The sequence below is a fragment of the Eleginops maclovinus genome, chromosome 22 (assembly GCF_036324505.1).
Source record: "Eleginops maclovinus isolate JMC-PN-2008 ecotype Puerto Natales chromosome 22, JC_Emac_rtc_rv5, whole genome shotgun sequence".
NCBI classification, from domain to species: domain Eukaryota; kingdom Metazoa; phylum Chordata; class Actinopteri; order Perciformes; family Eleginopidae; genus Eleginops; species Eleginops maclovinus.
The window spans coordinates 23,943,726-23,971,412 of record NC_086370.1 but is presented as its reverse complement, the minus strand read 5'-3'; the positions used below and the strand labels follow the sequence as shown (position 1 = coordinate 23,971,412).

Here is a 27,687-nt window from a genome sequence, read left to right as displayed (position 1 = left end):
TAAAAAACTAATGTCACAATATTTCAAAATGTTGGCTTTAAGTATTTTTAACAAATCATCTAACTTTATAAAAAATAATTTATAGAGTTTCACGATTTATTTTTTTTTATCAGTTTTTAAATCCTTTTGCACTAAAAAGAATTGAATAATAATACAAATACTAAAAACATAAAAATAAAAATCCTCTACAGTGGGCGGGGCTTAGTGTCTGCCTCCACCAATCAGCGGGCTGTATTTGCCACGTTGCTCCGGAATTCCCCTCGAGCTCGGGGCTTTCCGCTCTGACTGACAGGCCGCTGGTTACCGCTGGTGACAACACCGCCGAGCTGCTTCCGGTGCAGAGAGTTTCCCTCCAAATTAAGAGTCTGTGTTTACTGACGGAGAGCTCGTGCAGCGGTCAGGAAATTTACTTTGAAATTCAACACTGAAAACATCTGAAAACTAGAAAATAAAGGTAGAACAAATTTAAAACATGATTAATTATAATACATCAAAATTAAAAAAAGGTTTTTGTAATATTTTCAAACCATCAAATACATACAATCTGAAAATATCTGTAAATATGATTGAATGGAGAATACTTAAATCACAGTAATATTATAATAAGACTTATTCATAATTAAGTTAACACATTTTTACATGTAAATGAACATTTTTTTATATTGAATATTTATGTTATTTGTATTTAATTATTGTTAATAATTTACATTATTTAATTAAACCAAAATTTGCCAAAAGTACAAAACACGATCAATTTAGCATCGAAAAACATAAATAAAACCATGAAGTAAATACAACAACAAAAACAACAATTATTAGAATAAAATACACAGAAAATAACTAGGAAATAAACGCCTCTGACGTTTACTCTGAAAAGCTCGTACCGGAAGTATGTGCAGCTATGTTTCAGCAGAATGTCCTGAGTCTGTCCGACAGTCGGATCTGCAGCGGAGCAGCACACAGGTAAAACCCTCTTCAAACTTTACATTAAAACAGGGTTAAATATTAAATATGAACCCTTAAGAAGTTCATTTCTACAGCACGAACTCAGAAACCGGTCCTCAACGAACGATAGGAAAACTAAACCTCCTTCCGTTTCTCTCTGTCAACATTTCCAGGTTTACAGGAAATGTTTAAAGTTCATTTAAGTTTTTGAAGCTTCATTATGAAAATTAAGCGCTGATAAATAGATCAGATGTGTTTGTGAAGGATTTCAAATGATTGTGTAACTCTGAGCTTGTACCTTTATTTACTTATTCATCTTTTATATCTGTTTTATAAATCATCACTTTTAAGACAGGTTTGAAATTATCTTTATAATTTAATTTAATGTATTGGGATGTTTTGAAGCTTTATTATGAAGATATAAAGAGCTGGAATATACATTTAAATGTGTTTCTGAAAACAGCCTTTATTAAATAAGCGTGGATTTGAAGCTTAACTTGATTTAGCACCGTTTCCATGCTAAGAGTGGTTTCTCTGGTTTCATATTTTCTATCCTGCCTTAACATCACAGTCATAATTACAACCAGTAAAGGAATTAGTCAAAAATAACAAAGAAATAAACTAAACATTTTCTTTTCTTTTTGTTTAAATGTATTAAGGAGGATATTTTGAGTGTTTGTCTTGTTTTCAGAAAATAACTGAGAAAAGGTTAAAAAATATGAAATATCAAAAGTCATATTTATGAAGATAAATACGTATTATTTATACGTGTGCAAAGATGTTGCTGGAGCTTCAAGACAAAAGAGACGATGCATTCGATTCTAACAGTTTGTTGTTTGTCTGTTGATCCAGGGATTGTCCCAAGATAACCGACGAAGAAGAAGAAGAAGAACGAGAGGAGGAGGAAGTGGAAATACCCGCTGATGTTTTTATGACTCCATCACATCTGACTAACTCCTGATTCTGCAGGAAACTCCCAGAAGAAGAAGAAGATGGCGGGAGCTCTCAGGTAATGTTCAGGTGTATATCAGTATGTAGTGTCTCTACTTTAAAGAGTCCTCTCCTGCTGATGTTCAGGTGTATATCAGTATGTAGAGTCTCTACTTTAAAGAGTCCTCTCCTGCTGATGTTCAGGTGTATATCAGTATGTAGAGTCTCTACTTTAAAGAGTCCTCTCCTGCTGATGTTCAGGTGTATATCAGTATGTAGAGTCTCTACTTTAAAGAGTCCTCTCCTGCTGATGTTCAGGTGTATATCAGTATGTAGAGTCTCTACTTTAAAGAGTCCTCTCCTGCTGATGTTCAGGTGTATATCAGTATGTAGTGTCTCTACTTTAAAGAGTCCTCTCCTGCTGATGTTCAGGTGTATATCAGTATGTAGAGTCTCTACTTTAAAGAGTCCTCTCCTGCTGATGTTCAGGTGTATATCAGTATGTAGAGTCTCTACTTTAAAGAGTCCTCTCCTGCTGATGTTCAGGTGTATATCAGTATGTAGAGTCTCTACTTTAAAGAGTCCTCTCCTGCTGATGTTCAGGTGTATATCAGTATGTAGAGTCTCTACTTTAAAGAGTCCTCTCCTGCTGATGTTCAGGTGTATATCAGTATGTAGTGTCTCTACTTTAAAGAGTCCTCTCCTGCTGATGTTCAGGTGTATATCAGTATGTAGTGTCTCTACTTTAAAGAGTCCTCTCCTGCTGATGTTCAGGTGTATATCAGTATGTAGAGTCTCTACTTTAAAGAGTCCTCTCCTGCTGATGTTCAGGTGTATATCAGTATGTAGAGTCTCTACTTTAAAGAGTCCTCTCCTGCTGATGTTCAGGTGTATATCAGTATGTAGAGTCTCTACTTTAAAGAGTCCTCTCCTGCTGATGTTCAGGTGTATATCAGTATGTAGTGTCTCTACTTTAAAGAGTCCTCTCCTGCTGATGTTCAGGTGTATATCAGTGTGTAGTGTCTCTACTTTAAAGAGTCCTCTCCTGCTGATGTTCAGGTGTATATCAGTATGTAGAGTCTCTACTTTAAAGAGTCCTCTCCTGCTGATGTTCAGGTGTATATCAGTATGTAGAGTCTCTACTTTAAAGAGTCCTCTCCTGCTGATGTTCAGGTGTATATCAGTATGTAGCGTCTCTACTTTAAAGAGTCCTCTCCTGCTGATGTTCAGGTGTATATCAGTATGTAGAGTCTCTACTTTAAAGAGTCCTCTCCTGCTGATGTTCAGGTGTATATCAGTATGTAGAGTCTCTACTTTAAAGGGTCCTCTCCTGCTGATGTTCAGGTGTATATCAGTATGTAGTGTCTCTACTTTAAAGAGTCCTCTCCTGCTGATGTTCAGGTGTATATCAGTATGTAGTGTCTCTACTTTAAAGAGTCCTCTCCTGCTGATGTTCAGGTGTATATCAGTATGTAGTGTCTCTACTTTAAAGAGTCCTCTCCTGCTGATGTTCAGGTGTGTGGAGTGCAAGTGTTACATAGTGATGTCACTATATTCTGAAAGTAAACAAAGGAGTGTTTGTGTGAGAAATCAGTAAACAGAAACAACTCGACAGCAGAGAGATATATATCAGTGAAATATGAAGAATAGCGATGCATTAACAGAGCGATCCGCTGCTAATGAAGTATAGCGGTTCTGCTTTGTGTTTCTGAATCAGAGGGTGTGTGAGGGAAATCTTGCTCTCACCACGTGTTGAAAAACTAAACTCTGATGAAATGTAGACTCAATAAAGCTGCTCATTATGTTCAGGACGCTGTGGGTTTTCTTTTGTGTTTCTCAGGATTTAGTTTGTCATTTTGATATTACTGCTTGCCCACCTTATGCGCAAATAAATATGCTTTCTGACAACTTTATTTTGAAAAGGCTGCATCCTGTGCTGAGCTCCGCCCATTGTTACCAGTCACTAGAACTGGTAATAGAAAAATATATAAATATCCACAGTAGGAAATACACAGATCAATATATAAATACATCAAAATATATCTATTTATTTACTCCAATTTTGTAATATTTGCTGCTCTTGCAGGATTATGTCCGTTGCACTATTTTATTTTTCATTGTTTTTTATGTATATTGTTTATTGTGCTAGAGTCTGAGACTTCAGAAGGAACCCAATTCTATTTGTATCTGTTATTAATATTATTCATTTAGATTTTTGTTGTACGCTTTTATTGTTCTTATTTTTGTATTTAATGGATTAATTTTACGTATATATAATAATAAACCCAGTGATAAATGTTAGTGGGTTTTCTGCTCCTGCGGTGACATCATCCGCAGAAGCCCCGCCCCCTCAGTTCTGGGCTTTTGGGGGTTTTCCTCGGCTGCTTCCAGGAAGTGTGGGGGGGAGGGGGGATGACACAAACAGAAAGAGAGAAGAAGAGGAGGGGGGGAGGGGGAACAGTAGAGGAAGAGAGCGTTGTGTTCGAGGACCTCTCTCTTTTATGTGATCGGGACTTTCACTCTCAGACAGGGAGGTGTTTCCTGTTGGAACCCTTTCAAAGTAAAAGCCTCTAACTGTGTGTTTGTGCCGCAGGATGACTGAGGCTCAGTTCATCAACGGGTACGACAGCGACGTGAGTAAAACCTCTTATTGGATTATGATTTAATATAAAATCTGGTTTATATTTGTTATTGAGTTATATTTCTGTGTTCAGCTGCAGATGAATCTCATGCCGTACGACTACATCCCTCCGGTCGACATCAAGACCGAACCGTACATCCCAGAGACCGGTACCCACATCATACCTTAAAAATTAAATGAATGACTTATGATATTTACATCTGTTATCTTATACCAGGGGTCATTTCAGTCATTTAAACTCTGGTTACATTTTCTGGAGGCATCGTTTAACCATCTGCTTTTTAAAGAAAAACTAAACTAAATTTTGTTCAAAAAATAAAATCCCTCTTCTTTTTTTGGACAGAAAATGAACAGGATATTCTATATTTTTCCATTTAAGGCTTAATTTATTGATTTTCAGTGAATGTTAAAATGGCAACAGTATAAACAGAAGTGTATAATCTGAGGAGTAAAACACCTTTTATGACTAAGTGTGAAATAATTTGGGTTTTCTGAAACTAGGAAATGAATTCTGTCTTTCCTCCCCTGATTCAGAGAAACTAAATATGATTTAAAACAATAGCTGAAGGGAAGTTTTGTCAACCTCACTCACATGATCAGTCAGTGGAGATTCCCCTGAAACTAAAGCTTTTATTTTCCTGGAACGTCTCATTCATACCTTTACATGTGAAATTCACACTTTTGGTCAAAACTACATTACCCAGAAGCCCTTGCAGCGACAGGGGAAACACCTGTGTGTCTTTGTGTCTTTGAATAAAGTGTATTGTGTTTCAGCTCATGGGCCATACATCCAGATCATCGAGGAGCCCAAACAGGTGACCAGCTTCACTCACCCATACTGGTGCTCCACCCCCACCCCCACCTCCGACCCACCTCACCTCCACCTGTCTCCATTATATACATCTACAGCATGGGCCTCTATCACCCACTGACCAAACACACCTTCAAAATAAAAGCATAAAACTACTTTAACTAACTTCAATAATAATAATATATTTACCAAAAACAAAAACAGCGAGAAAATAATTGTTGAACTTTAATTAATATAATTCAAGATATCCAGCAGTTAGCGTGTGTCTTCCTGCTGCGCTGCGTCTTCCTGCTGCGCTGCGTCTTCCTGCTGCGCTGCGTCTTCCTGCTGCGTCTTCCTGCTGCGTCTTCCTGCTGCGCTGCGTCTTCCTGCTGCGTCTTCCTGCTGCGCTGCGTCTTCCTGCTGCGCTGCGTCTTCCTGCTGCGCTGCGTCTTCCCGCTGCGTCTTCCCGCTGCGCTGCGTCTTCCTGCTGCGCTGCGTCTTCCTGCTGCGCTGCGTCTTCCTGCTGCATCTTCCTGCTGCGCTGCGTCTTCCTGCTGCGTCTTCCTGCTGCGCTGCGTCTTCCTGCTGCGCTGCGTCTTCCTGCTGCGCTGCGTCTTCCCGCTGCGTCTTCCCGCTGCGCCTTCCCGCTGCGCTGCGTCTTCCTGCTGCGTCTTCCTGCTGTGCTGCGTCTTCCTGCTGCGCTGCATCTTCCTGCTGCGTCTTCCTGCTGCGCTGCGTCTTCCCGCTGCGCTGCGTCTTCCCGCTGCGCTGCGTCTTCCCGCTGCGCTGCGTCTTCCCGCTGCGCTGCGTCTTCCCGCTGCGCTGCGTCTTCCTGCTGCGTCTTCCTGCTGCGCTGCGTCTCCCTGCTGTGTCTTCCTGCTGCGCTGCGTCTTCCTGCTGCGTCTTCCTGCTGCGCTGCGTCTTCCTGCTGCGTCTTCCTGCTGTGCTGCGTCTTCCTGCTGCGCTGCGTCTTCCTGCTGCGCTACGTCTTCCTGCTGCGTCTTCCTGCTGCGCTGCGTCTTCCTGCTGCGTCTTCGCGCTGCGCTGCGTCTTCCTGCTGCGCTGCGTCTTCCTGCTGCGTCTTCCTGCTGCGTCTTCCTGCTGTGCTGCGTCTTCCTGCTGCGCTGCGTCTTCCTGCTGCGTCTTCCTGCTGCGCTGCGTCTTCCTGCTGCGTCTTCCTGCTGCGTCTTCCTGCTGCGTCTTCCTGCTGCGCTGCGTCTTCCTGCTGCGCTGCGTCTTCCTGCTGCGCTGCGTCTTCAATGTTATGTGATTCATTTGTTTCAAAATGTCTGAAGAGATCTTGCAGCTGATAAATATGAACTACATATCTAAGTTTCTTTTCTTTTCATAGTTTACCTAATTATTTAAAAAACTTGATTTTATTTTTATTTGAATTGCATTTTTAAAATGCTAGTGGTTGATCAGTGTTTGTTTTTTTATATGACCTTTCACATGTTGCTGTCGTGGCTCTACGTCCACTTAATGCTGCGTTTTTTTTTGCATCTCAAAAAGCTGCAGTTATTCCCCCCTCCCTCAGTTTCATTCATGTTTCGCTCTCTTCCTTCCATCCTTTTCCCAGCCACCTTAAACCAGAGTTACTCAACGTGGTGTTAGTGCAGCTTCAAGTAAACAGCAGGCGACGACCCGATAACAAACTCTAACAGATCATTGGATTAAATAAGAGGACTAGAATCATAATCATAAACTTCAATAATACAGCACATTCAGCTTTTCAAAATAAAACTTAAATAATAGAAAAATCAATTACATCATTTTAAAATAAAAAATCAATGAGATTATAATAATAATAATAATAATAATAATATATAATAATAATATATATTAATAATAATAATAATAATAATAATAATAATAATAATAATAATATATATTATTATTATTATTATTATTATACATATATATTATTTTATATATATATATATATATATATATATTATTATTATTATTATACATATATATTATTATTATATATATTATTACTTATATGCACTTACATAATTAAATCAGAATCAAAACATTTTCAAATAAAATTGTAAAATAATCCAAAGAATAAAATAAAAGAAGAAATGAGATAATAATAATGAGTAATGAGTAAATATAATAAGATCATTAATAAATTCATCATTAATGTGTCTGTTTCCCTCAGAGGGGATTTCGGTTCCGGTATGAGTGCGAGGGTCCGTCTCACGGCGGGCTCCCGGGGGCCTCCAGCGAGAAGAACCGCAGAACCTACCCCACCGTCAAGGTCAGCGCACAGTTCATAAAACACAGATTTACCGAAAATAAAGCGGATCATTTACGGGTCCCTCTGCAGGATGCTCTTTCACTGCAGTAATGTGTACTTATATGCAGTAATGTGTACTTAATGTGTACTTATATGCAGTAATGTGTACTTAATGTGTACTTATATGCAGTACTTATATGCAGTAATATGTACTATATGCAGTAATGTGTACTTATATGCAGTAATGTGTACTTATATGCAGTAATGTGTACTATTTGTTGTATTTCAGATCAATAACTACGTGGGCCACGCTCGGCTGGAGGTGCAGCTGGTGTCTCACACTGACCCACCCCACGTGCACGCTCACAGCCTGGTGGGGCGACACTGCACAGAGAACGGGACGTGCACGGTGGACGTCGGTCCCAACGACCTCACTGCCGCGTCAGTAACCAATCACATGGCTGCATTTACTCTTGAGACCCTAACCCTAACCCTGTGCATAGGCAGTATAGGCGAATGCTAAGGGCGCATCCATCCATGGGGGGCGCTGTAAATAGGGGGCAAGAAAAACAATCAAAGAAGTTAATTAAAGTATTAACGATGTCTGAAACTACGCTTACATTGCATACAGCGCCCACAAGCTATGGAGCGGGGGGGTAGTGACGGCGCATGATTGGGGCGCAAGCTAAAATATTGACTAGGGCAGCACATTGGTCAGGTCCAGGCCTGCTTGAGAGTAACCAATCACGTGGCTGCATTTAAACATGTTGATCTGATCCCTCCTGCAGCTTCAGTAACCTGGGGATCCTCCACGTCACCAAGAAGGGGGTGGTGGAGGTCCTGAACCGCAGGCTGAGGGACGAGAGGAAGAGACAGAAGGGACCGCACTATCACCTGACAGGTAACACACCTGAACCAGGTCACACACCTGAACCAGGTCACTCACCTGGACCAGGTCACACACCTGAACCAGGTCACTCACCTGGACCAGGTCACACGCCTGAACCAGGACGGGATTTAATACTAAGACCTCATAGTATGTAGAGAGAAAAGAAAGCCTAACCTGATAAACTCCTGTCCCTCTCCCCCCTCCCCTCCCTCAGAGGCTGAGGAGGTGTCCCTGCAGAAGGAGGCGAAGGAGCTGGGGAAGGTGATGGATCTGAACATCGTGAGGTTAAAGTTCACAGCCTTCCTGCAGGACAGTAACGGGGGCTTCACCCGGGGACTCAAACCGGTGGTGTCCAACCCCATCTACGACAGCAGTGAGTGACCCTGAATGCATCGTTGAGTGTTACTACTGGTGTTACTGGTGCTGAAAGGACTGTGATTGTGTCCGACCCAAAGCGTGCAACAATGACTCGTTGTTTTTTCTGCAGAGTCGCCGAACGCCTCCAACCTGAAGATCTCTCGGATGGATAAGTCGTGCGGCTCGGTGCTCGGAGGAGACGAGATCTTCCTGCTCTGCGACAAAGTCCAGAAAGGTGACATCACTGCCATCATCAGCCAATCAGTGACTGGGAGGTCTACAAAATACCAGTTAAAACTAGTAAATAAAATAAAAAATCACAGATAATTCATATTATTTTATTATAAGTGTATTTTTTTCAGAACTGCAATAATTAATAATATTACAAATAAAAAGTAATACATACAAAATATAAATAAATCATTTCATGAAAAAATTAATGCTTTTTAAATGTTCTAATTTCACACAGTAAAAGAAAACCTTAGAAAAAATAATGTCTTTATTGATGATGTTTTTTAAGCACAGCCTCACCTGGGTGAACAGGTAGAGTGTGAGTCTGTGGTTTTCCTCGTGTTCACAGTTTTATAAAGTTAGGAAATATTTAGCGGTGAGTAACTGGGGAAATGTCCCATCATGCATCTGTGCTGCAGACGACATCGAGATCCGATTCTACGAAGAGGACGAGGAGGGAGGCTGGGAGGCATTCGGGGACTTCTCACCTACTGACGTGCACAAACAGGTACACACACACACACACACACAGTTACATGATGCAAGCCATGAATGTTTTGAAACCACAACAGAAGAAAACTCCCGCTCCACAGGGGAACTCCCTCAAACCGTCCGTAAACACAACAGAGTGGGGAAAAAAGTTTCCCTGTAAAGTAGATCTTCTTCTTCTTCTAAACACACACACACACACACACACACACACACTACCTATTCAGTGTAAATCAGAGTATTGATGTGAAATGTCAGAGTGTATGGTTGAAACGACACCATGGGGAAAAACACAGGAGCAGATGTCGCTGTGTTTTCCCGATCCCACTGAACGCAGCGCTCCCCTCTCCTCAGTACGCCATCGTGTTCAAGACGCCGGCCTATCACAGCGCAGAGATCGAGCGTGCCGTCACCGTCTTCCTGCAGCTGAAGAGGAAGAAGGCGGGCGACAGCAGCGACCCCAAACAGTTTACCTACATCCCCCAGATCCAAGGTCAGACACCCTGCTGTTTATCCACCGTAGGAAGCCCCGGTCAGTTTAGAGAAAGACATCTGATTTTCGAGTCTGAGCTTTTAGAACATTTAGGATAAAAACATTTTAAGGAAAAAGTCAGAATCCTGAGAAATTTCAGAAAAAAAGGTTTAATACTAATTTTGTGATTTTCTGAAAAAGTCGAAGTCAGAATTCTAAGAAAAAAGTCTAGGGCTGCCCCCGATGAGTCGACTAATCGTCTCTGTATATGTTGCCTGAATTGTTGACTATTAGTCGACTAGAAACAACCTTTGGTCGAGGCCAGCCCTAAAAAAGTCATCATTTTGAGATTTTTTCAAAAGAAACAGGAAATTGGGGATTTCTAAATGAAGTCAGGGTTAGGGTTAGGGTTAGTTAAAAACATGTTTAATAACTCTGTAGAGTGTGGTGGTGTAGATGAGGAGCTATGAGGAGCTACGAGAAGAACCAGAACATATGAGCCGGTCGGACTGCAGACTGAAGCTCATGGGGACTCTTTAGAACAACTCTCACTGAGAGAAGGGAGAGGTCACAGGGCTGACATTCTATCATCTATCCTGCCGACAACGCCAATTATTTGTATCTAATTTCAATGGTTAGTTTCTGACTTGAATTTTTTTTTTATCTCAATAACCGTTCCTTAAAAAGCTCAAAAAGGTTGATAAAGCTGGTGTAAAGTAATAGCAATCCCCACACAGTGAAGCGCCCTAGAGGAGAAGCGTGAGGTGAGCCTGCAGGCGGTAAATCCCCGCAGTAGGAGACAGCAACATGGTGGGTATTCAGGGTTAAAGCTCATAGAGTTGGGGTTTCCCTCAGAGCAGTTTCAGTTCCCCGCTCACTCATCATAAAGCAGATTCAAAAACCCCAAAGAGGACATTTTATTTGAAACAGGCTTCATATCTTCACACTTTTACTCTAATTCACTTTTTAAATGTCAATTATTTCAGACAAAGAGGAGGTGCTGAGGAAGAAACAGAAGCCGCTGCCTCACTACGAGCCCTGGAGAGGAGGATCGGGGGGGTTCGGAGGAGGAGCTGCAGGAGGAGGAGGAGGAGGTAGGGAATACAGTCAGAATAATACCAGCGAACACAGCCATGTTGAAACAGGGCTGGGGGAAATGCAGCGTATCGTATGTCACAATATCCAGCAAATACCTCGATAGCAATATTGCATGCTTCTCTTAGCTTCTTAGCATCATGCTGTAGCTTCTTAGCATCATGCTGAAGCTTCTTAGCATCATGCTGAAGCTTCTTAGCATCATGCTGTAGCTTCTTAGTAGGGATGCTCCGATCAGCATTTTTGGGGGCCGATCCGATCACCGATCACAGGAATCATATATCTGCCGATACCGATACCGATCACCGATCACAGAATAGATGGGAGAATAATAATAATTATAATATATTATATATATATATATAATATAATAATTCCATGAGCTTTGTTGTAATATCCCTCCACCTTTTACTGTCCCTGCTGTAAGGCTCCAGACGTCTAAACGTTTCACTGACAGTGGGCTGAGTGACGGCGGCCGTCTTTTTTTTTGTCCGGGCTTGTTCCTCATACTCGCCGTATTCTGTTATGTGGCGCGTTCTCAAATGTCGGATGAGGTTAGTTGTATTAAATTGTCGTTGTTGTTGACCACCTCTTGGTATTTCGGCGTTGCATATCTTGCAAACAGCGAGTTTTACATCTTTTTCGGAAACTGTGAAAAAATTCCAGACCGGAGAACTCATGCTGCCTGTGCCAGCCTCATTCATGAGAGCGGATAAACAGTCGCAGGTTAATTAGCCACGCGCTGGAATGCGGGAAACAAAACAGTCTCATATAATATACGTCACGCGCAGAATGTCTCCGGTAAAAAAAAATATATATATATATATATATATATATATTTTCGATCGGCTTTTCTGATCTGCACTTTGAGAGCACACCGATCAACCTGTTTAGGATCAATATCGGCCGATAACGATCTGCGGCCGATCGATCGGAGCATCCCTACTTCTTAGCATCATGCTGTAGCTTCTAAGCATCTTATTTCAGCTTCTTAGCATCTTATTTTAGCTTCTTAGCATCATGCTGTAGCTTCTAAGCATCTTATTTTAGCTTCTTAGCATCATGATGTAGCTTCTTAGCATCATGCTGTAGCTTCTTAGCATCTTATTTTAGCTTCTTAGCATCTTATTTTAGCTTCTTAGCATCATGCTGTAGCTTCTTAGCATCATGCTGTAGCTTCTATGCATCTTATTTTAGCTTCTTAGCATCATGTTTTAGCTTTTTAGCATCATGCTGTAGCTTCTTAGCATCATGCTGTAGGTTCTTAGCATCATATTGTAGCTTCTTAGCATCTTATTTTAGCGTCTTAGCATCATGCTGTAGGTTCTTAGCATCATGATGTAGCTTCTTAGCATCTTATTTTAGCTTCTTAGCATCTTCTCTTAGCTTCTTAGCATCATGCTGTAGCTTCTTAGCATCATGCTGTAGGTTCTTAGCATCATGATGTAGCTTCTTAGCATCTTATTTTAGCTTCTTAGCATCATGCTGTAGCTTCTTAGCATCTTATTTTAGCTTCTTAGCATCATGATGTAGCTTCTTAGCATCTTATTTTAGCTTCTTAGCATCATGCTGTAGCTTCTTAGCATCATGCTGTAGCTTCTTAGCATCATGCTGTAGCTTCTTAGCATCATGCTGTAGGTTCTTAGCATCTTATTTTAGCTTCTTAGCATCATGCTGTAGCTTCTTAGCATCATGCTGTAGCTTCTTAGCATCATGCTGTAGCTTCTTGGCATCATGCTGTCACTTCTTAGCTTTGTACTTCAGCTGGTTAGCATCACCTCTCAGATGCCTGGGACTTCACTCTCACATTTCCTTCGTCCAGCTAACTAAATCTATCGTGGATTTTGTTTCCTGCTGCAGGATTTCAGTTCAACCCGCAGATGAATGGAGGAGGAGGAGGAGGAGGAGGAGGAGGAGGAGGAGGAGTCTTCTTCACCGGAGGATTCTCTAGCTTTAGTGGAGGGGGAGGGGCTCAGATGTCAGGCTCCACCCCTCAGACCGAGGGACAGACTGGAGGACAGACTGGAGGACAGACGGGAGGACAGACAGGAGGACAGACAGGCTCACCCCTGCAGCAGCAGCTGATCCAGCTCGGTAGGGAACAGAACGTGATCCTGTTTGTCTGAAATATTAAAATTAAAGATATATATTTAAAGTGTGTTTGTCTCCAGCCGCCAGCCTCCACAGCCGAGCATCTCAGAGCGCCCGGCAGACGGCGGCCGCCCTCCTGCAGTACTGCAGCACCGGGGATGCCCGGGTCCTTCTAGCCATCCAGAGACACCTCTGTGGCGTCCAGGACGGCAACGGAGACACGTGAGTCTCATTATTCCATCTGCTTTTCACAAACATTTAGTTTGAAATTGTAAAGATTAACCAGAGTTTACTTTTCCCACAGTCCTTTGCACCTGGCCATCATCCATCAGCAGACCAGTGTGATCCAGCAGCTGATCCACACCCTGCTGAGCAGCCAGCAGCACGACGTGCTCAACACCGCTAACCACCTCCAGCAGGTAGCTAACCTTAGCTAATGTATCCATACGCCGCTAACCGCCTCCAGCAGGTAGCTAACCCCCCCCCCCCCACCGTGTCTTCAGACTCCGCTGCACCTGGCGGTGATCACTCGGCAGGTGAAGGTGTTGGAGGGGCTCCTGAGGGCGGGGGCCGACCCCAGCCTGCTGGACGGAGACGGTCGGAGCCCGATCCACCTGGCGGCGCTGGCCGGAGACGCTGCCTCACTGCGCCCCCTGCTGGCTCACCTGGGAGAGCACAACGCTCACCTGGTCAACGCCCCCGACTACCACGGTGAGAGAGCTCCCACCTTAGAGAAACACCTCCACACTTTACCCCTCCCAACGCGTCTGGAAGCTCTTCATGTATGATGTTTCCTCCTCAGGTCTGCAGCCGCTGCACCTCGCTGTGAGGAGAGATGGGGAGCGCTGCCTGCGCCTCCTGGTGGGGGGCGGGGCCAAAATCAATGCTCACGAGCTGAAGAGCGGGAACACAGCTCTGCACCTATCAGTGAAGAGAAACCTGTTCAGAGGGGCCTGTACACTCATCACTGAGGTACACACACACACTAACACAAACACACTAAAGTTTGTAGGACATAATTTCAACGTGAAAATGTTCCAACATTTATATTAAGGTGTGGAATATTATAAAACAGTGTGTGTGTGTGTGTGTGTGTGTGTGTGTGTGTGTGCAGCTGAAGGCAGATGTGAACGCCGTGACGTTTGGAGGAAACTCTGCTCTGCACCTGGCGGCGAGTCTGGGCTCCCCGACCCTCTGCTCCATGCTCATTGCTGCAGGTATTTATATTATAGATATCCTATATCAATATGACATCTATAATATTTATTATATTTATAAATACATATTTATAATATATATATTATATAAATATGTATTTATATATTATATACAATATATAAATAGAAAATATGAAATGAAAGAATACATTTACAAATACGTGCGACTGATGGAGGCTGTTTTTCAGGCGCTGATAAAAACCTGGAGAACGACGAGCCGCTCTTCTTCAGCTCCTCTTCAGACGAGGAAGACGAGGAACCAATCAGAGAGCGGGAGTTCGCCTCGCAGCCAATCAACCCCCGTAAGAGGCCTGCGGGGGGGCACACCCCTCTGGACCTGGCCCGGTGCCAGAAGGTGATTACCCTTTCAAAATAAAAGTACAGGCCAGAATCACACATCATAAAAGTACAGGTACAGATCATAAAACTCCTCTCCCCCCAGGTGAGGAGTCTGCTGGTCTCAGATCAGAGGGCGGGGCTCAGCAGTAAGAAGATGAAGCAGAGCACCGCTGCTGATCCGGGGGCCCCGGCTGGGGGTCTGGACGAGGACACGCTGGCCCGGCTGGTGGAGGTGCTGAGTGTGGGGGGGGAGACCGTGGGAGGAGACGCCCCCTGGAGGAAGCTGGCGGAGAGACTGGGGATGATGACGCTGACCCCCCTTTACCTGGAGAGCCCCTCCCCCTGCCAGCAGCTGCTGCAGCACTACCAGGTAACACAAGAAGTACAGGCTCTTATTGTGAAAGTTATCCTGCTGATGTTCAGACAGGAAGTAAAGGCTCTTATTGTGAAACTTTCCCCTTACTAATGTGTGTGTGTGTGTGTGTGTGTAGCTTGGGGGGGGAGCGCTCTCTGGTCTGGTTGAAGCTCTTCAGTCTCTCGGTCTGACAGAAGGAGTCCGACTGCTGAGAGACAAACAGCTGCAGGAGGACAAGCACAGCACAGGTAACACACACACACTAAAACACACTTTCACACAAACACTCACATACACTCTAAAACACACACACACACACACACACACACACACACACACACACACACACTCCTCACCTGTGTTTTCCATCCAATCAGATGCCACAGTTGACAGTGGCTTTGGCAGCCAGCCAATGGAAGAAGAAGAGGAGCCGCCTGTGGCCAATCAGTGACGAGCTGGAAGTAAATCCTGTTTCAAGCAACCTCTGTACCAGCCAGCAGGAACCAGGACTCTGCAGGAACCAGGACTCTGCAGGAACCAGGACTCTGCAGGAACCAGGACTCTGCAGGAACCAGGACTCACCTGGACTCTGCAGGCACCTGGACTCTGCAGGCACCTGGACTCTGCAGGCACCTGGACTCTGCAGGAACCAGGACTCTGCAGGCACCTGGACTCTGCAGGCACCTGGACTCTGCAGGCACCTGGACTCCTGCAGGTCTGGCCCGGCTAACAGATTTAAGCAGAGACCTGGTTTCTCTGGAGGATCTGGACTCAAAGATTGTAATTTCAGTCATGAGGGGTTTTAGAGCTTTACCCCCAAAAAGGTTTTAACCTTTGGTTTGTTTTTAAAGCGGCAGTACACCTTTAATATGAATCATATGAGCTACAAATCTGTGTTTACAAAGCTTGTTAGGTGCGTCTTCAGTTCTTAGGAAAGTATGGAGATTTCCACTGTCTTCATTCATGCTTTAAAATAAATGTTTTAAATGTAATAAAGTAATAAAATTTAGAACCTCCTTTTTGGTGAGAAACAAAGAGTCTAAAAGGTGTCAACATATTCGAGTGTAAATTAAAAACACTTTTAAAGTAAACTTGTCCTTAAAAAGGCAACATTTTGGGCTTTTATTGTGAAAATTAAAATGAAGGCGTTTAATATAAATCTAAACTCTTAATGTTATAAAACATTAAGTCAATTGAATAAAAAAAGTATCTTATTTCCAAGAGGAGAGATATTAAATCCAAACTTTAAATGAAGTTAATGAATAGTAAATCTAATAATCTCTCCCTTATTTGACTTCAGGTTTAATAATTTTGAGTGTTTTAATTTTATTGTCACATTTAGATTTTAATTAATGAGGATTTTGGATCATTTCTCCGTTATGTTACTAATACTGTGTATTCTCTGCCTGGTAACTAAATATATTCGGTATTTAACGAAAGCATCTCTGCACTGTTTCTGGAACTTTGAATAAAGAACTCGTTGTTTTTGAAAGGTTTTTATTTTTGCCTCTAAGCCTTCAACATGGTACAAACAGGAAGTCTGTTTCACTACGAGCCTCACAGGAAGTGGACATTATGTACAGCTATCTCCGACCCAAGCCGGGAACTAAAAACCGTTCACAGAAACTAAACAGAATAAATAACATCTGCTTTAAATCTAAACCAGAGCGCCGAACGCCGAAGCGAGCGCTAGCGAGGCGTCCGGCCCGAGCGCGGTATGGCTTCTCGACTTTATTTACAAGCTCGACACGGACACAGCAGGAAGCGGCCATGACTTTTAGACAGATCCTATGCTGCTCTACATTGCACAGTGCCACAAACACCCGAGTACACACGTGGATATTAGAGGAAATACCACCGGACAGCTGGGGTGTCATCGGAGGACGGAGAGAGGCGGAGCATCTTCCCGGAGTCATCTCAAAGGGTTTCTGAGTGTTCGGGAAATGTCGCGGGACCTTTCAGAGTAAAAGGAGTCGACGATGGATGAGTAACATGACATAAATGTCCTATGAAAGTTGGATCTCAGAGGTATCACGTTTCCTAGATCTTCCGAATACGGGACCAACGTGCAGGAAAAAGAGCGGGAAAACGAGCGCCTCTTTTAACGTATGTAAGACTTAGCTTTGGAAGTCACAAACACTTTTCAATCCCAAACAGGTGTTTCCTGAACCTAACCATGTAAAGCTTCAGGTCAGCCCGTTGCATCTACAGAGAAAAACACCGTAAAGCTGTATCCGTGTTTCAGAAGCTAATCTCCTGACAGAGGACATGTGGCTGTCCCGCCTCAAGCTAACTTCTATAACTTTGTTCAGGCAACAAACTCTTTGATTCCAACCCTCACGTGATGCTCTCCTTAATCTAAACACGGGACGCTTTCGGGTCAGCTCAGACGGGCGGGTCATTTCCTGTGGGATCTTAATTTAGATTGTTTAAAACCCCAGCAATCGAGTCTCCGTTTGGACTAGTTTCAGATTTGAATTGTTGCCCACAAGAAGAACGGAGAGCGCAGTGTCTGCTGGACCTCGTAACACGCCCACAAACACACAAGAGTTATAACGTCTGAAGGGAGGAGCGCTGATTCAAACTGAGCTCACCCCAAACCGCTTCTAATCCTCACCTCGCTGTTATGACCCACAGTTTGAGAGAGGAGCGTTGGGACGCAACTCAGCCTGAGGCGTCGCAAGGCCCGATGGGAATGAAGTCCATGAACTGACTCCTCTAAGTTCACAGCACGAGCTCCGAGGTGTCGGACGTTGAAAGTGCAGAACTGATTTAAGACGTGTTGGAGATCTGGGTCCTTAGTTTGAAGTCAAACTAAATGAGTGTTTATCAGACCTAAGGTTGAGAAACTCTCTCGGGCAGGATCACATGACTACTTCCTCCGGACCGTGGCGTAAAAAGTTAAATATAGGTCGAAGCGTCCGCAGTGTCAGTTCTCTCAGTACCTTTGAACCCTCGGTTTCTAAATCCTTTCTACAGAGTATTGGTCCGATGATCGGCTCATGGACCGGAGAGAGAGTCCTCTCCAGAGTCCTGCAGGGGGGTCCAGCTTCAGGTTCTCTACAGAGAAACTTCACAATCTTCAAGTTTTCCCTCGGTGCGATCGGGACACAGATTATTGTTCAGGGTTTAAAAAAAAAGACATTTCAAAAATAAAGTCAGCATTATTACACATTATTACACAATATTTATAAAACGCGTTTCCTCTCTGCTGCCACCTGCTGACCCCGGCCGCCAGTACAGGTCATATCTAGTCCTTATATTTGTATATTAATAACTAACTTTAAGCCCTTTTTAATTTATAAGGAACTTTAATTTGAAAATGAGTTTCTTTCCAGCAGGACTCCAAGTGGCAGCAGCAGAAAACTCCATTACCCAGAAGCCCCAGCCTTATTTAATGTTCACTTCCTTTAACAAAAATATGAAACACTTCTGAACAAAAAGCAACAAAGATAAACTTGAGGTCGGAGGAATGTGGAGAGAGGATGGGCTCCAGCGACGAGAGGAAGATCAGCGACCGAACCACGGAGCAGAAAAATAATCAGTAAATAAAGAATTATCTTTAAATGAATAAAAGATGTTAACCTTAACGATCTTTAAGACTCACTGAGGAATGTAAAAGTTCTATATTATTAAGTGTTGTTGAGCATCCTGATTCAAATGTATTATTTTAAAGTTTCCTTCATGAATTCAATGTTTTTATTTCGGCCTTTTATTTTTGGAAAATTACCCAATAAATAAAGTTTTATACAATAATAAAAATATATGAATATATCTCAATTAATTCACCAATGAATAATCTGCTGATCCAAATTGAAAATAAAAACGTGAGTTGCCGCCCGCAGATAATCAGAGTTTGAAATATGAATTAGTTTTCGGCTCGGTAGTTTATGGTCACTAATAAACTCCCAGTTCATCCCAGCAAGAGAACACACACACACACACACACACACACACACACACTTTTGGCCGGGGTGGGGTTCCACTTACTCAATTAAAGTACCTACTAAGTGTTAACGGTCGGTTGCGGTATTTAGGCTCTTCTCCGTCAACTTAAGACGAATAAAAGCTTCCAGAAGGTCCCTAAAACTAAAGGTTCAGAGGAAATAAAAGCTTTTATTCTGAAACTCTCCCCTCCTGATGTCCAGACAGGAAATAAAAGCTTTTATTCTGAAACTCTCCCCTCCTGATGTCCAGACAGGAAATAAAAGCTTTTATTCTGAAAATCTCCCCTGCTGCAGATGAGAAATAAAAGGTCTCTTCAGATTTTACACCTGACTGTTTCACTGGTGAAGAAACTAAACGCTCCTCCTTCCTGGCGAGCGCCTCCTCTCCCACCGCCCTCGAATGCCTCACCGGCTGCTCAGCCAATCAGAGCAAGTCGTGGGTTTACACAGAAAAGGTCTGATGAGGAGCCTGCTACCCATGATGCATCATGTCCGTCACGCCACCTCCTCCTGTGGTTTCTCGCCGTTCTTCTTCCTGCCAGCCTCCGCGGAGGAGCAGGAAGAGACTTTCAGGCTCCGGCTGGTCTTGTTCCCACGGCTCTTCTTCTCTGGCTCCAGCGGCAGCGTGGGGCTGGAGTGCGCCCTCTGCAGACCGCCGTCATCGAACAGTCGCGCCTCGAAGGCCGACAGGTCCTCGTCGCCACTCGCCAGCCGGGCGCGCAGCAGCATGGCGTACGTACCATACCGGGTTTTCTGGGGGGGAGAGAGGGTGAGTGTGTGTGTGAATGTGTGTGAATGTGTGTGAGTGAGTGAGTGTCCTCACCTCGAACTCCAGGTACTCCTGCCTCAGTTTGTGCTCCTCCAGCTCGCGACCTTTGACCTTCCGGTCGGGTTCCGAGGAGAGCTCGGCGAGCTCCGAGGAGACGGACCTGAAGCGACCCTCATGACACTTCACCTGCTCCTCCTGACGGACAAACACAAACAATAACACCTGTGAAATCAACAGGAGGCTGGAGATCTGAAGCAGAAAGAGTCCTAATAATCCCAGCCTGATCCTCAGAGCTCCAGGCCCAGAGGAGCGGGACCCATGGAGAGGAGTACGCCCCAGATATACGGGATGACACATTTACCAGAAACAAAGAAAATAAATGATACCCGAAAAACTGACAGAAGATTTGATGAAGAATATATACACTTATATACAAAAAACAAAACATTCTCTATGTACAGTGTTTTCAGTTTGTGAAGGAGAGTGGGGTCTCCAGGAAGTTGTGGTGTAGAGAGGGCACGGTGTGGATGGAACACGGAGAACAGACTATCCCAGTTCAGATCTTCAATAGCCATGTGTGTCTGTGTGGTCTTTTGTATTTACGCACAGCACTAAACAGCAGTACGGCAAAGGAAATGTTGAGGGAAAACGGGAGAAAAAAGCGCTGCCGTCTCGTTATCCACCGTCATAAACGAAACTGCACTTTTCACCGGCACACAGGCACAGCTCCGATGACGTCATACACATGTAACAGCTCAAATCACCGCGGGCATTAAGGACAGACACTTCTAACAAACCACACAAACTCATCTACCTATAATGTCAATGTGTGGGCTTTCTAACACAGCTTAATGTTATTTTATTCATTTCTGGTATTCTTTAAAATAAAACTGAAAGGACTAAAATATCTGGAACCACAAATAAGATTTATTTATAACAAAATCTTGATATGAGTAAAAGTGATGAATATTTTAAAACAGGGAGAGAGGAAAGTAAGTTCAAAGTTAAGCAAATAACAATAATAATAATAAATGAGTGAACCCGGGCGGTCGATCCAGTCCGGTGAGAGTACCTGTGTGAGCTTGGTGAGGGACCCCGGCAGCAGGGGCCGGCTGAACCTCTTCTGAGAGCCGATCGCCGCCGGGAACGGAGGAGCAGAAAACATGGCCGCCACCACGTTGATGCGAGTGATCCACGACTGCATCTGCTCTGCACTCCTGGGGGGGGCAGAGTGTGAGAGTGAGTGTGTGTGTGTGTGTGGGGGGGGCTGGGGTGTGAGTGTGAGAGTGTGTGTGTGTGTGAGTGTGTGAGTGAGAGTGTGTGTGTTTAGTGTGTGTGTGTGGGGGGGGGTGAGTGTGAGAGTGTGTGTGTATGTGTGTGTGAGTGAGAGTGTGTGTGTGTGTGTGTGTGTGTGTGTGTGTGTGTGTCTCACGGGGCCTGCAGCAGGAACACCCTCCAGTCGGCCGTCCTCAGGTAGAACACGTTGGGTCTCTTGCTGTAGTCGGCCGCCCTCATGGCGAGAGAGTGATGCACCGACACGGAGTTCTTCACGTCGTCCTCCGACAGGTCCCGGTCCACACGGAACTCATCCTGTCATTCAATCACAAAGCAGCGTTACATCACAGGCAATGAACACACACACAGTCAACTACAACTCCCAGAAAGCATTGCTTCCACTGCTTTAATTTGTAGAATCTAAGAAGTGAAAGAACTACAGAAATGGTGTCACATTCAAGTCTGAGGAAACTACAAAAAAACAAACATCAAAGCCGTTAATATATTTAGATCTGGTCGACAGTCTGTTTTCAGGATTTGGGACAGAGTTATAAATAGACGCTTCCTGTGGAGGAACTGGAGTGTGAAACAGAGTGGCTGCTGGGAAATGTAGTCCAGATGTTTACCTTCTGCAGGTAGAGCACCAGCCCCTTCAGAGTGGCGTAGAAGGATTTCCATCCCCTCTTACCCCGCGGAGCTGCAAAACACAAGGCATCATGGGAAGTGAAATACTCCACCAGAGGCAGTGAGTTTAATCATTATTCACATCAACAAAACTCAGCGGAGAGGGGAGCAAAGGCAAGAGCAAAATGTTAAAGGAAAACAAATAAAATCAGGACAAAAAAAAAGGATTAAAAATGTAATACATCAAAAAATCAACAAAGAAATATGAAAACAGGAATTAAAGAAGAAATTAAAAACCTTGAAAAATAAATAATAATACATTTTATTTATAGAGCGCTTTTCTAAAAACAGAAATACAATTCATAAAAACATATTAAAACAGCACACTTAATATATTTAGAACACAAAAAAAAGAAAATTCATAAAGAAACAAAAAATGAATAACCAATAAATTAAAAATAAATGTTCTTAATTAAACAAAAACGACAATAAAATAATTATGAATAGAAATTAAATTAATTAAAATAAATTAAATTAAGACGTAAAGAATTCTCTTTTTGTTATAAAATAAAAAATGAATAAATTGAGACAAAATAACATTTTAGAAAACAATATTGAAGACCGAAAATATTTTAAAACAAAACATTATTTAGACAAGAAGAGGACCCACTTCTCTTCCCGTCGGGGTCGGCGTGGACCTTCCGGACCAGGAAGCCGCTCTTGTAGATTTCCCCATCGTTCTGCTGGGCTCCTCCCCCCGGCCGCCGCAGGGTGAGGGAGGCGGAGTCCGTCCTCACCTCCCCCCCCCTCCAGCTCCCCAAACGACGTCCTCAGGTCCTCCTCGTCTCTGAGGGGTCATCACAGCGTTAGTGGTTGAATACCTTTTCTTTTAGACCCACTTTATCTCTCTCCTCTGCTCTTTATTCACCATCAGTTATTATTCCTATTCTTTAGGCTGCACATTATAATTATGTCATATCTATGCTATTAAAACGTATTTGAGAAAATGCACATTTTGTTTTACTACTAAGGCTACGTGCCCACGACAACGCTCTGAAGCAAAAACGCAGATGTCCGTTTTTCCCCTCCACAATTTATCTGCGTTTATCTGCGTTCTCACGAGCGTTTTGGGGGTGGATATCTGTCTATCCATGGGAACAGGGAAAACGTATAAAACTCATAATACTCGCAGTTTGCCGATGAAGTAAGCACGCCCCGGACGTAGGTGGCAGTAGCAACAATACCAAATGCCTGTTTTGTGGCTACTTCCTCCGGTGCGTCAATAATGTCCAATATCCGTTGGTATCGTCTCCTATGGTCTAAATGACTCTCGGTAAAGAGTCTCGCCATTTGTTGGCCTGCATGCATACCATTCAACGCGGCTACTGCTACACGTTCATCCATGTTTATCAAAGGGCAGGCTCAAATTTGGCGCTAGAACGTCACTTCCAGATGCCTGTGCAAAAAAAAAACCTGTGCAAAAAACGCACTTCTGCGTTTTGAACTGTTCCTACGGCGACGAGAGACTGGAACGTTTTCAAGATCTCCACTTTGAGGGGCGTTTGCGTTTTCTCCGTTTTCAACTCCTAAAAACGCCGTCGCCGTGTGCACGATAGGCACATCTGTCGAAATGTTCTACGTTTATCTGTCGTTACCGTTGTCGTGGGCACGGGGCCTAACATTAAAGGTGTAAACAATAGCCTTATCTACATCTCATTGCTTAATAACATCATTAGGGCACCTTTTTACATTTATTTGTTACCACATAATTTACTTGGTATTGTTTGAGTGAGTATTTTAGTTATCATTATTGTTGTTATCAGAAGTAAACCTGAAAACATGTCAGGACTAAATAAATGGCAATGAATAAAAAGCTATTCTAATGAATGTTTTGTATAGTTTATCCGCAGGAGATGAGAAGCGACAGACAGGAGATAAATAAATAAAGCTGAACAGACGCTACACGCAAACCAAACGCCTCTAGAACTGCATGTGTGTGTTTACTTATACATAAGTGTGTGTGTGTCCACAGTGGAGCATGGGCGTTGGGATGCTGACCTGTAATCACAGCGGGGAGAGAAAGCAGGCAGCCGTTGCCATGGCAACAGAGGCTTAAATAAGAAAGTCTGGGCGCACACACACACACACACACACACACACACACGAGGGAAACTTACATCGTCCATTGAAGCTTCTCGTTCTTGATGGAGCTGTAGAGAGTCTGCAAAGACACAACACACAGTTTACATCAGTTCATGAGTGTGTGTGTGTGTGTGTGTGTGTGTGTGTGTGTGTGTGTGTGTGTGTGTGTGTGTGTGTGTGTGTATTGGACCTTTGGCTCTCCTAAAAAACTGTTATTTTAAACTTGAATCTGATAGCTGCATTCTCTCCAACATCCAGCAGGGGGCGCCTCCTCAGATTGGATGGAAGTCTACGAGAAAATGTTCCTACTTCTGCTGGGCTTTTATTGTGAAAAACCTCTAATTGCATATTTAATGATAACAATAAACGGTGTTAGTCTCGCTGCCGATGTTTCTGGGCTTTTATTTTGAAAAACCCAAGGCCAAAGTGGTATTTATCTGAAAACATCTTCACAGCGATTAAAGGAACTGCCGAAGATATCCAGCGAGCTAATAGCAACAGCCCTGCTGCCGGTGTTCGGCTCTACCTTCTTCTTGCGGTTCTGCCGGTGCTGATGGGCGTCCTGCGTCTTGCCGAGCAGGTCGGGGAAGGCCAGCGGTTTGAGGGATCTGGATCGGGGGGTTCTTGGATATCTGAAGGGGTCGGTGTCCCGGGAGTCCCGCCCACTTCGCACTGAGCATAGCGAGCGCGAGCGATTGCGCCCCGACGAGTGGATGCTGTTCACGCCAATCATTGCGGTGGGTACAGGGATCAGAGGAACATCTGGACTTCACAGAGACCAAAATTAACAGCGATCCACTGGAAGAGGGGGTGAGGAAAATAAAAACGTTTCCTGTTTGATCCTAAAATACGTCCGGAGTACTTTAGAAAAAATCCTGCTTTTATTGTGAAAATCCACAGGTTTTTAAAGACGTTGTCTCGATATTGTTCAGATGTGGAGCTCAGAGGGCGTGTTGTGAAAGTGGGGCAGAGGATTGAATCGAGGCCTCAGTCATCCTGATGCATTATGGATCCCGCTCCGATTCATTATGCATAAAAACATCCGGCTCAGAATCCTGCAGCCGACGCTCCGCAGGTAGCAGCAGAAGAAGAGGGCCGAGCTGCTGCAGCCCCTGAGAGACCCTCACAGTTGATGTTCACCTTTAAACACTATGGTGTGCGTAATGTTCAATATGGTAATAATAAGAGACCTGAGAAAAATAAAGAAGCAATGATTAAAAAAACTAGGTCTGTATTTAAATTGAAGAAACACCGTAATTTAAAATGTCTTCTTTGTTATTTTACGCTGTCCAAATCTGTTACAATTAAAACCATTATAATCATTTCAGATTTTTAAATTCAGTCAGAAAAAAGGAAATATAAAATAAATCCTAATATTTCGGGATTTTTAAGATTTTAAAAATATTTATTTGAGACATTTAAAAAAAGGCAGATTTAAATAAAATAATTAAGCTAATTTAAAAACTTGTTAAGGACTGTAAGAATCCTCATAAAATACAGTCAGCACTTTTACAGCCATTAAGATAAAGACAATTTAATATGCTATTTCTAAACTTTAGGAAATGAAATCCCAAATTATTTTATGATTTGTGAAAAAACCAAATATAGAAAATATGTCCTAATATTTTAACATTTTTGAGAAATGTTAAAATTCATCACAGCAAATTAAGATGCATTTATGAAATGATTTTAAGAAAAAGATATATTAAATAAATCCTGATTTGGGTTAATTAAATTAATTTAACGAGATTTAAGGATCTGCCCGATTCCTCGTTTGAAATTAAGATTTTTATTTTGCTGTCAAAACAAATCCATCTTCCGGTTCACACCCTCTCACACACACCTGTCTCAGTGTGTGTGTGTGTGTGTGTGTGTGTGTGTGTGTGTGTGTGTGTGTGTGTGTGTGTGTGTGTGTTGAATCCCTCTCAATATTAGATCAGAGATGCCTCACACTCCTGCAGGAAAACACAACACATCAAATGGAGATAAAAAAGAATCCACGACTCGGATCTCCTCCTGATTTTCCCGCAGAGTTTTCAGAGGAGAATCCCAGGGTGATGGAGCTGGTGATGGAGCTGCGTGACGGAGGAGAGTCTTCATCGGCACCAAAACAGCCGAACACCCACACATGCAGACAGACTGAAACCCTGAACCTGACGTCAGATCTGTGGAGGTGCAGCGCAGAGGGAGAAACGCTCCTCCTGTTGCATCCTGGGAGCAGGAGGTGACAAAAGGGAGGTCTTCTTCTTCTTCTTCTTCTTCTTCTTCTTCTGCAGACGCTAAACTTCCCTCCTTTTCCTCTTCTTCCTCTTCTTCTTCTCCAGCAGGTGAGCTGTCTCCTCCAGTCTGAGCTCAAAGTGGATCTCCCTCTCCCTCCCCCGTCTCTCTCTCCCTCTCTTTTCCCCCTTGCTCTCTCAATGCGCATTTTCCCTCTGCAGCTGCAGCCAATCAGAGCCCAGGGATGCTGGCTAAGGCCCGCCCCCGCGCTCTCCTTTGAGCTGTCCGTCACAGAGGACTCTCTCTGAATGTAAATGAGTTTCAGCAGGAGCAACACTCAGCTGGATATTTAAAACATGACTCAGCGATATTTACTCTGATCAATAAATCACTGATGTATTATTATTCACATTCATCAATTTGGGGATGTATTACATCTTTTGAGATCAAACAGTGAAAGAGTAAAGTATATTTACCATTTTGTTATAAATATATTTCTTTTGGGTCATTTTAGTTTGTCTGCTTTGAGCATTTGGATATATTTTATTACTCAATATTTGAACATTTCACTTTTCTATTAATCCTATTTTATTTTTGTATACTCTTTAATCTTTGACTTTATTTGGATATGTATATTATTGATAGTTTTTCCACCAGAGTTGATCAGTATGTATTTACTGTATTATTTAAGAGGGTTCAGTATTTCTTCTCTTTCATTTATATCACATTTTTCATGTTTTTTAGGTAAATGTTTTATATATTTGAAAACATTAATGTATTATTTTACAGGTCATATAACATATTTTAATCAGCGTTCTTCTCACTCAGATATGTTTAATCATTTGAATATTGAAGTATACATTCTGTTTCTCTGCGCTCAATATTTGAAATAATGATAACCATGTTTTCATTTGATTAAATTACATGAAAGATCCTCCTGATCCAGCTGAGAGAAATTATGAGTTGGAAAATGAATAAGAAAATATTAATCAGCAGAGGGTGTGTGTGTGTGTGTGTGTGTGTGTGTGTGTGTGTGTGTGTGTGTGAACCATTAACTTTAAGCAGCGATGCATATTTTATCAGCTAAATACAAAAACGCATTCTAATCAAATATGCAATATCATAAATAACGAGGTGTTCCTTCCTCCTTCATGTCTCTCCTACATCAACATGTGCCCCCCCTCCCCCTCTGTGTTCAGAGACTCTGATTCAGGAACAAAGACCCCCCCTCTCTTTCTGTCCTATCTATCTCTACCCCCCCCCCCCCCCCACCTGATCACCTGATTCTCCTCCTAGAGCAGCATTGTGTTTCTTTAAACCAATCAGCTCTGAGGGGCGTGGCCAGCAGCAGCTCATTAGCATTTAAAGCCACAGACGCAGAATCAGCTCGTTAGGAACAGAAACAGAGGGGGTTATGGGATGATCTGTTTGGTGTTTCAGCCAATCAGAGACAGGCTCTGAGACCTGGAGTATACTGACGAAGAGGAGGATGATAGGGGAGCTTTAAGAGCTGAAGGAATTATTTAAGAGGTTTTGATATCGTCTGATAATTATTTAATGACCTCACAGCTTTTTGGTGCAGAGCGCCGCTGCTCTGGTCCTCAGGTAGACACTCTGCAAACCG

At 43.1% G+C, this 27,687-nt stretch overlaps 2 protein-coding genes across 3 annotated transcripts in view; one reads left to right on the top strand and one right to left on the bottom strand.

The window, feature by feature from the left end:
- Window positions 1–908: 908 nt before the first annotated feature.
- nfkb2 (nuclear factor of kappa light polypeptide gene enhancer in B-cells 2 (p49/p100)) lies at window positions 909–16,581 on the top strand. 2 transcript variants are annotated; one of them, XM_063874694.1, is made up of 23 exons: window positions 909–963; window positions 1,798–1,954; window positions 4,469–4,508; window positions 4,596–4,665; window positions 5,291–5,331; window positions 7,477–7,575; window positions 7,844–7,995; window positions 8,343–8,455; window positions 8,658–8,816; window positions 8,931–9,035; window positions 9,451–9,539; window positions 9,875–10,013; window positions 10,979–11,086; window positions 12,948–13,181; window positions 13,259–13,400; window positions 13,483–13,597; window positions 13,682–13,889; window positions 13,981–14,150; window positions 14,293–14,395; window positions 14,584–14,750; window positions 14,838–15,104; window positions 15,226–15,337; window positions 15,467–16,581. In XM_063874694.1, exons 2-23 carry the CDS (start codon window positions 1,938–1,940, stop codon window positions 15,538–15,540), a joined length of 2,724 nt encoding a protein of 907 aa, XP_063730764.1. In that variant the 5' UTR covers window positions 909–963; window positions 1,798–1,937; the 3' UTR covers window positions 15,541–16,581. The 2 variants fall into 2 exon arrangements, with proteins under 2 accessions (XP_063730764.1, XP_063730763.1); XM_063874693.1 differs by having other exon boundaries at window positions 4,590–4,665.
- The window catches only part of LOC134858675 (uncharacterized), a 41,105-nt gene continuing 29,987 nt past the window's right edge, over window positions 16,570–27,687 (bottom strand). The window contains 8 exon segments of the mRNA XM_063874683.1: window positions 16,570–19,789; window positions 19,860–20,000; window positions 20,878–21,022; window positions 21,238–21,395; window positions 21,707–21,777; window positions 22,375–22,513; window positions 22,515–22,551; window positions 23,882–23,925. Of these exon segments, the coding sequence (XP_063730753.1) occupies window positions 19,532–19,789; window positions 19,860–20,000; window positions 20,878–21,022; window positions 21,238–21,395; window positions 21,707–21,777; window positions 22,375–22,513; window positions 22,515–22,551; window positions 23,882–23,925 (993 nt within the window). The 3' untranslated portion in view covers window positions 16,570–19,531.

What these genes read in the sequence shown, in the direction of transcription:
- nfkb2 (XM_063874693.1), top strand. An exon ending in CTACTGACGTGCACAAACAG is followed by an intron (nt 9,540 to 9,874) that starts GTACACACACAC and finishes CCCTCTCCTCAG; the next exon opens with TACGCCATCGTGTTCAAGAC. An exon ending in CTACATCCCCCAGATCCAAG is followed by an intron (nt 10,014 to 10,978) that starts GTCAGACACCCT and finishes CAATTATTTCAG; the next exon opens with ACAAAGAGGAGGTGCTGAGG.